We start from the raw sequence: 8,703 nt of genomic DNA on the forward strand, positions 1-8,703 counted from the left end.
TCTATATGGACGCACCGTATGGATTTTGGCATCGCGGCGCGGCAATCGCGCGCTCATCTGGCGAGCGCTTGACGTACTTTGCCTCTTCGCATCGAACACTTTTTTCCGTTCTGTCGAATAGGTAAATAAACATCGAAGATTTGTGCATAGATTCAATAAATTGAAGAAATGTTAAAAGTTTCGCCGAGAAGCTCAGTCTATAAAGTATTTCAAACCACTTCAATCAGGTATGGCGTAGGAAGGGAGATGGTTAAAACGTAAATTATAGCAGACAATCCAATTGTAGATATGCGCATAGAACTCACTACGCAGTGTTAAAACTGCAGCCCGATTGTAGTTCCCGCGATGTACGAGCTGCGTTTATTCAACTTTCTAAGGAGGTACGTTGCAATTCAGCGGCGGCTATTGACCGCCAGACACATCGACGATAAAGAGGTTTCTTTTTAATTTTTAGCTTCACCCAGATGCAAACGTTGGCAGCAGTAGAAAGTACGATAATAAATCATTTGTTGAGCTGCTGGAAGCTTATAAAATCCTGAGCAAACCCGATTCTAGAGCTGCCTACGATTACGAACTTTCATTGGGCCGTGATTTCAAAACGAACGATCATCCAATTTTTCATAGGTACCAGCTTGCAGTAGCTTACGTAAAATTACGTAAAATTCAAAAAGCGTGTTACATTTATTTTTCTTTCATTTTCTTGCAACAGGCCTTGGGCTTCGGAGAATAAGCATTATTCCAACGAAGAACAACCTTACTATGGTATAAAAGGAGTAAAAAAAGTTAGCAACTGGACGATCGTGGTGTGTTGTGCAATATTCATGCTGTTTGGAATTGTTTTGCAGACTGTAGCAATAAGGTAAGGCAGCAGCTTAGAAAGTATGCCACATTTACGTACAATAATCCGTTTCCGTTCTATCTATACAGTAAATCTTTCACTTTTAAACGGAATCAACTTGACGAATTCTCAAGACAGAATGCTATTCAGCACGCAGAAGCACGGGAAGAAGCTGAAAAATATGGAAACAAAGCACAAATTGAGCGTATGAAGGCGAAATTGAACAAGGAAGTTGTGTAGCATTGTTGTTGTTTTATTTTGTTGATATTTTTGTAAATCAATAGAAAAATTGTAAATAAGAGAAGTGTAAAAAGTCTTAAAGAAACGCTAATCTACTATTGTCACTTCATCACTACTAAAATACGCCTTTGAGATATAGGCGTGTTCGAGAGAATGATTCAGAAGAAAGCATATTTGGCCCCATATTTGGAAAGAATCGATGGGTGAGCCGGTATAACGCGGAGCTATACATATGGTACGACAATCTTAATGTCGCACATGAAACATGGCGATCGAATAATGTACATCAAAATCAAGGATATTTGCAAGCCCAACTCGCTGGTTCGCCGTCGTTCGAAAAAATATCACCGACATTTCCTAAAATTATTATTATGTATTGATATTTATTACTACTTAACTGTTAATTTAGATTCATTTTACCTGTTTGGTGAAGGAATTTTCAATGACATGCCAAGAAGGGTCGAAGGTTGAAGCACTTGATAAGTACCCAATTGACAAAATGTATGCAACCGGGTCTATTATTGTTTAATAGCCCCGAAATTGTTCTCGCGACGGTTATTTGCCAGTGGGGTAAGTACTTGTTCAAATCGATCAAAGGTGATCACTATTAACAAAACATGCATATCGTAATCCATTATTAGATCTGATAGAAATATCATAATTGTTTCAAAAATCGTATGTAAACTATATGCGGCCGCTTTCCATACATTGTCCTTTCCTTTTTCCCTGTCATTCTAAAACTAATTACATGTGAAAAGCATGCTTGTTTAGAGCATTCGTCGATCCAACTAGAGTCAAGCATGGTCAAGTTTATGTTTTATGCAGGTTTAGTAAAACGAACAAGAGATTTGTTATATTTCGACACATTAGACAGATTGGAGTCCCACGGCTCCTGGAAAGCAAACATCCCTGTAAAGCTACTAGGGGCTGAAAGTGAGGAAACGGGGGCCGGGATACTGTGATAAACAAATAAACTCGTGGCCTTGTCCCGACTGAGTAGAAAAAATACGTTATTTGCATGAATAGAAAGCCCTAATTGACATTGTCCACTAACTCCATAAACTTGAAGTGATCGTCTATACCACCACTGGCAAGTGGGTCGGTAGTAATCTTATCGTATATTCTAAGTATACAAGAAAAAGAATAAATATAGGAGGTTGAGCTGATGAAAACAACCAAAAACTAGCTTATTTGTCAATGTATTGTTTGTAATTTATGCTTATTTGTCAGTGTAGGTACTTGACACTCGTATTAGTTTATTATATTCCCAACTCGATCGATTATCCTTTCAATTCCAATTGGAATTGGAATCAGCGTCATCAATGTTGCGCAGGGAGCATTCAAAGTGAAGGATAAGGGTACAGAATGGAAACCATAATACCTGGCACCAAACGAGTTTTGGTTCCCGCTATGTTATATCTATTCTGTTGCATCAAATGCTCATATTTTTTCCATATTCACTTGGTAGTAGATTGAACAGCATCAAGATATAGCTAAGCAGGCAGCAAACGAAAAGGATCCTGTCCAAGAAGGTTACAACAACGGCTTGTCTAGTGCAATTGGCAGTCTTGACTTCCGTTGCCTCAACCACTAGATTAACTGTATCCCCATCTGCATTCGATTCAACATGATTATCATTCTCTTCTTTGTTGTCGATATCCACACGTTCTGATTGAAGTAATATGCTTCCCACGTTGGTTGACGCTACTTTGATAGCCAGCTTATCAAAAAAGCTGTTCGAGTTTCCGGTTGACAGACGCATGTGCCTCAGCATGATAGTGAATGTCAGTATCGCAACATTTATCAAAAGAGAATCGCGAAAGAAAATCACTGGAAAATTCATTATGGGTAAGATGTAGAAAAATAAAAAAAATCTATTAACTTACGCAGTTTTGGAACGGAAACGCCATGATAAGGAACACGCCAGTACAAATATACCAAATAGTTGAAGTGGCCCAAACATGTTCCGCATAGAATGTAGAGTCGCTCAGAGCTGACGCAGCTCATCCAAAGTATACCCATGTTCAGTAAAGCCATGACTAAAATTGAGAAACAGGCAATTTAGTTCCTACTATTTTTATATCTACATCTGTTACCGCACTCAACTAAAACCAGGTGTTAGAATAGCTCCATATATGGCTATGTGTCGTTCGAGCAGAAATGTATATTCTACTGTAGGATAAGTATCGTTATCATATATAGTTTGTTTGGCATTAGCAGAAATCATTTTCCATTCCGAATGCGGTACTGCGATGTAATATGTCGTTATATCGGTATTTTCGTTGATTTTTATCTTCTCTTGATCCTCAACCCAGGTGCCCAGAGATAACGAACAGTTCTGTGTGTCGAACGGCCAATTAGCGGTGTTGCTCACACAAAAGGCTTCATACTGGCAAGGTGGGACACAGAATACTTTCCCAAACTGATTCACCTCGCAGCGGTGGTTCGAACATGCTGCTTCTGTGCTTTTGTAGCTGGAATTAATAAGTCAAAAAAACAGTTTTTACACTAAGTCAAATCCTGATCTCACCTGGCGTAGAACACGCGATGGTCTTACTTGTTGAAAGGGATTATTGTTGGTGTCCATATTTCACTTGATTCGATAATCAACTTGTCTATCCCATACTCCATACGGTCCCAGGTTAGATACTCGTCTTTCCAGGATGTACTCATCCAAACGAATGCCGTGAGAGTAGATTTTCGTTCATACTATAATAATGTACAGCCATTTATGATCATCAACGGATCGCAGTTGTAGTGCGGATGCAGTAAATATATACCAAGTCGTAATTTTGTACGTGAACGTTCATCGAAACATTTACAGCTGCACTATAGTTCTTTACAGGCCGCTCCGTTTTGTCATAGTTGTAGCAGAACAGCTTTTTTAGCAGTTTACCTTCGCTCGAAGACGGCTCTCCGTCGCAATTGAAAGCAACTATGAAAAGTAGAAAGGGGGTTTTGATTCCAAATATTCCACATAAACCACGTAGATACGTACTAGTGAAGCCTAGCAAACTTACGAAAACAAATATAACAATACTTTTCATTAGGGAGAGCATCTTTCTCTCTAGAAAAAAAACTCTAAATCAATTGTTAAGCAACCAACTGTTACAATGGCCGAACTATTACTGAATTGTGATCGAAAGAACGGGATAGTTTTAAAGTGTCGCATCATACGCGTAGTCGTTTCACAACCGACGCCCCCTAGCTCTGACGCAAAACGATACAATTGAAATCTATGGCGTGATTGGCACATTGCCACTCATTTCCCTGAATTCGACGTTACATGCCGTAACTGGAAATTAGAGGACCACTTTTTGAAATCATATAAGGTTACCATCATGCCGCTAAGTTAACCGCAGCAATTGGTTTGACGAACATTCTATTTTGAAAGTTTTTCCTTTTTTGTTGTCATTGTTGATTTTTCTCGCTCTCTTGATGATCATGTTTATCCATTTGTTAAACTTCGTACAAGCGTTACAGCGTGTTGGCCCCAGAATGGAACCCTGTGGTGCACCTGCCGTTAGATGCACTTCGTGTTGATCTGTGTCAGTGTCATAGAGCAGGACGTGATCCACTAGTCCGCCCAACGAACCGCAGATGTGTGCAACGCGAGCTGCCTCACGCGGGATTCCTCTGCTTGAATGATAGGAGGTTATCATTAACTAGACGGTTAGGTCTAGTTATTAACGTTTTATTGCAAACCCTAGTTACATTGGTAAGTTGTAAGTAAAGTTGAATTGATTTTGTAATTAAGTAAAATTGTACTTTTGTATGTGTATAACGAACAGTGCCAATGAAATACTTTGTGGAAATCGCATCCAAATCATTTCAACCCGTCTACAAAAAATCTAGCTTGAAAGAAAAAATCCACTTTAATGTATCATAAATGTATAGATTAATAAATGTACAGAAAGTGTTAAAGGTACCAAAACTGCAGTGTACAGGAATAATTTAGTAAAATATTTTAATAACAATAGAGTTTAATAAAAAAAGCTGGTTTACTTGTTTTCCAAAGTTATCAAAAATTACATTGCACGTTGCTTTTGCCAAAATACAGTTAACTTTCCTTGTAGCAATGTTGTAGCTGTCTACTCATTTTTATGAAATCTTTTGACAAATTAATTTGAGAAAATTTCAAATGTGTATGATTTTTTCCGTTCAACAGACTTAATTTCCTACAAATAGCACATCTGTAGTCAAACATTTTATAAATAGGATCCTTTCATATTTTAACCGTAGTGGAACGGAGCGATTCGTGGTCATTAGGCTCAGTCTTGAGGAAGACGTGCCTGATAGTTTATATAGCGTTTATTGTTGTTTTAAAAGGTTTTGTTGTACTTATATCTTTGTATCAAATGCTTATTTTTTCAATATTCACTCGGTAGTAGATTGAACAGCATCAAGATATAGCTAAGCAGGCAGCAAACGAAAAGAATCCTGTCCAAGAAGGTTACAACAACGGCTTGTCTAGTGCAATTGGCTTTCGGGTTTTCAGCAGTCTTGACTTCCGTTGCCTCAACCACTAGATTAACTGTATCCCCATCTGCATTCGATTCAACATGATTATCATTCTCTTCTTTGTTGTCGATATCCACACGTTCTGATTGAAGTAATATGCTTCCCACGTTGGTTGACGCTACTTTGATAGCCAGCTTATCAAAAAAGCTGTTCGAGTTTCCGGTTGACAGACGCATGTGCCTCAGCATGATAGTGAATGTCAGTATCGCAACATTTATCAAAAGAGAATCGCGAAAGAAAATCACTGGAAAATTCATTATGGGTAAGATGTAGAAAAATAAAAAAATCTATTAACTTACGCAGTTTTGGAACGGAAACGCCATGATAAGGAACACGCCAGTACAAATATACCAAATAGTCGAAGTGGCCGAAACATGTTCCGCATAAAATGTAGAGTCGCTCAGAGCTGACGCAGCTCATCCAAAGTATACCCATGTTCAGTAAAGCCATGACTAAAATTGAGAAACAGGCAATTTAGTTCCTACTATTTTTATATCTACATCTGTTACCGCACTCAACTAAAGCCAGGTGTTAGAATAGCTCCATATATGGCTATGTGTCGTTCGAGCAGAAATGTATATTCTACTGTAGGATAAGTGTCGTTATCATATAGAGATTGCTTGGCATTAGCAGAAATCATTTTCCATTCCGAATGCGGTACTTTAATGTAGTTAGTAGTTATGTTGGTATTTTCGTTGATTTTTATCTTCTCTAGATCCTCAACCCAGGTGCCCAGAGATAACGAACAGTTCTGTGTGTCGAACGGCCAATTAGCGGTGTTGCTCACACAAAAGGCTTCATACTGGCAAGGTGGGATGCACAGTACCATGCCCAACTGATTCACCTCGCAGCGGTGGTTCGAACATGCCGCTTCTGTGCTTTTGTAGCTGGAATTAATAAGTCAAAAAAACAGTTTTTACACTAAGTCAAATCCTGATCTCACCTGGCGTAGAACACGCGATGGTCTTACTTGTTGAAAGGGATTATTGTTGGAGTCCATATTTCACTCGATTCGATAATCAACTTGTCTATCCCATACTCCATACGGTCCCAGGTTAGATACTCGTCTTTCCAGGATGTACTCATCCAAACAAATGCCGTGAGAGTAGATTTTCGTTCATCCTACAAAAATGTACAGCCATTTATGATCATTAACGGATCACAATTATAGTGCGGATGCAGTAAACATATACCAAGTCGTAATTTTGTACGTGAACGTTCATCGTAACATTTACAGCTGCACTATAGTTCTTTACAGGCCGCTCCGTTTTGTCATAGTTGTAGCAGAACAGCTTTTTTAGCAGTTTACCTTCGCTCGAAGACGGCTCTCCGTCGCAATTGAAAGCAACTATGAAAAGTAGAAAGGGGGTTTTGATTCCAAAGTTTTCACATAAACCACGTAGATACGTACTAGTGAAGCCTAGCAAACTTACGAAAACAAATATAACAATACTTTTCATTAGGAAGAGCATCTTTCGCTCCAGAAGAAAACACCCGTTAAAACGTTAAGCAACCCACTACTTCCACGCGCAAGCTATTACTGAATTACCATCGAAAGAACGGAGTGACCTAAAAGCCTCATATCATTCGGTTGGTCGTTTCACAATTGACGCCCCCTAGATTTGGAACAAAACTTGATAAAACAGAAGCAGCAGAAGTTGTCTTTCATTTCGCTGAGTCCATACAATTCTTTAGTCTTACGCTATACAATGTGGTACAACGTAAATAATCAACTGAACTATGGCTTAACGTTGTTTTATAACAATTACATTTTACGTTGAAATTTCGTTGGTTTTTGTTATCAAATAATAATAATAATAATATAGATGACAAAGTAGTATGCGCATGCAATTCTATGTCTAAATCAAACAAGTTACCGAGTCCAAACTATTCATTCTACCATTATCCCTACAAAAAGTCAGAAAGGACTGATGCAAGTATAAGAAAAGTATTTAAACAAATAATATTTTATGGCTATAATTTAGGATTAGGAAATTAATATTATTGTGTTTTATTATTGATATTCAGAATTCCATTGTAATCTTATAAATAAAAATAAGTCCTTACGGTGTATGTTTGTATGCGCATCACGCGGAATCTACTGAACCGATCATCACCTAACTTGGCTCATACATAGGTTCTTATTGGTTTTTTAATACCGTATACCGGAAATCGGGTAAATCAGCTAGTTACTGATACTTAGATTTGAATTGCGACCGATCGGTGTAAACCACTGTAAATGGATCCACAAGCATCTGAAATATGACTGAATTTCTTTAGTCACCATTTGATTGATGGTCCTTGCAAGTCCAAATGAAATCAGCGACATTCAAAACAAAGGATGATATGCGAAAATTCTCTCCTGTTTGACGGTACATTTAAATTTCATTCAACATCCGTTGGCATAGTCAACATATTTTTTCGATAATTCATCAGTCTGAGATTTGTAGGACAAATGGGAGAAGATAGCATGTGATTTATAGTTAAAAAAAACACTACATACTGCTTAGCACTACTAAACCACAAGTTAATTTAGTTGCGCATGTAGCGCTCGACCAACTTCTGCTCTAGGACTCTACCGAACGGCTGAAAATGGCAATGAGAATAAATTTGGATAAGTCCTTCTTCATCTGGCACTCGATCACAAACGGTGCGTTTGTTGGCGAAGACCGTTAATCAGAAAACACCGAAAACATTATCACATTTTCTAAACAATCGATCACTTCCACTCCTGTTATAACTATGAAGTGATATTAAACTGGCGAAATACATATTGCCTAGTACCAAACCACGCCGCTCAGGGTTCGTTCACTCAATCGAGTCAATAAATGTTTCCTAAACGAGTAAGATCAATAATTAAGTGACGATAGTATGTGTTCGAGTATTCTTTATTGTAAATTTCAATCTCATGTTAATAGAGCATTTCTAAGTAGTTATCTAAGTAGAAAATTATCTTTCGAAAGATCTAAGTTTAAGGTATTGACATTCGTTAAACAAGCAATACTTGTTACACTGGCACACTTGCACGGGAGAAGATCACTGGATTGGGTTGGCAGCAGGAATGATGCGTAGCAGTTGTGATGCTTTTCACTGACTCACTCACA

The 8,703-nt window shown here is 38.1% G+C and overlaps 4 protein-coding genes across 5 annotated transcripts in view; 1 reads left to right on the forward strand and 3 right to left on the reverse strand.

Annotated features, from left to right (window-relative positions):
* The first annotated feature begins 91 nt into the window (after positions 1–91).
* On the forward strand, positions 92–2,142 carry LOC125948734 (dnaJ-like protein 60). The gene is made up of 5 exons (XM_049675078.1): positions 92–227; positions 287–380; positions 455–624; positions 710–859; positions 928–2,142. The coding sequence occupies exons 1-5, from the start codon at positions 169–171 to the stop codon at positions 1,076–1,078; spliced, it is 624 nt and encodes a 207-aa protein (XP_049531035.1). The 5' UTR covers positions 92–168; the 3' UTR covers positions 1,079–2,142.
* Positions 2,143–2,220: 78 nt separating this feature from the next.
* LOC125948708 (neuronal acetylcholine receptor subunit beta-2-like) lies at positions 2,221–8,678 on the reverse strand. 2 transcript variants are annotated; one of them, XM_049675034.1, is made up of 6 exons: positions 8,604–8,678; positions 3,859–4,013; positions 3,636–3,787; positions 3,185–3,552; positions 2,965–3,117; positions 2,221–2,908 (listed from the first exon to the last, which is right to left on the reverse strand). In XM_049675034.1, exons 2-6 carry the CDS (start codon positions 3,886–3,888, stop codon positions 2,511–2,513), a joined length of 1,101 nt encoding a protein of 366 aa, XP_049530991.1. In that variant the 5' UTR covers positions 3,889–4,013; positions 8,604–8,678; the 3' UTR covers positions 2,221–2,510. The 2 variants fall into 2 exon arrangements, with proteins under 2 accessions (XP_049530991.1, XP_049530990.1); XM_049675033.1 differs by lacking the exon at positions 8,604–8,678 and adding an exon at positions 4,077–4,194.
* LOC125948709 (neuronal acetylcholine receptor subunit alpha-5-like) lies at positions 4,886–8,618 on the reverse strand. Its single transcript, XM_049675035.1, has 7 exons — positions 8,584–8,618; positions 7,011–7,232; positions 6,793–6,947; positions 6,570–6,721; positions 6,119–6,486; positions 5,899–6,051; positions 4,886–5,843 (listed from the first exon to the last, which is right to left on the reverse strand). Exons 2-7 carry the CDS (start codon positions 7,069–7,071, stop codon positions 5,449–5,451), a joined length of 1,284 nt encoding a protein of 427 aa, XP_049530992.1. The 5' UTR covers positions 7,072–7,232; positions 8,584–8,618; the 3' UTR covers positions 4,886–5,448.
* The window catches only part of LOC125948722 (single-minded homolog 1-like), a 2,730-nt gene continuing 2,158 nt past the window's right edge, over positions 8,132–8,703 (reverse strand). Inside the window, exons 5-6 of the mRNA XM_049675062.1 lie at position 8,703; positions 8,132–8,174 (exon numbers count right to left, since the gene is read on the reverse strand). The exon at position 8,703 is cut by the window's right edge and continues 492 nt beyond it. Of these exons, the coding sequence (XP_049531019.1) occupies positions 8,132–8,174; position 8,703 (44 nt within the window). The remainder of the gene's footprint in view (positions 8,175–8,702) is intronic.

This window comes from Anopheles darlingi, chromosome 2 (genome assembly GCF_943734745.1).
Source record: "Anopheles darlingi chromosome 2, idAnoDarlMG_H_01, whole genome shotgun sequence".
NCBI classification, from domain to species: domain Eukaryota; kingdom Metazoa; phylum Arthropoda; class Insecta; order Diptera; family Culicidae; genus Anopheles; species Anopheles darlingi.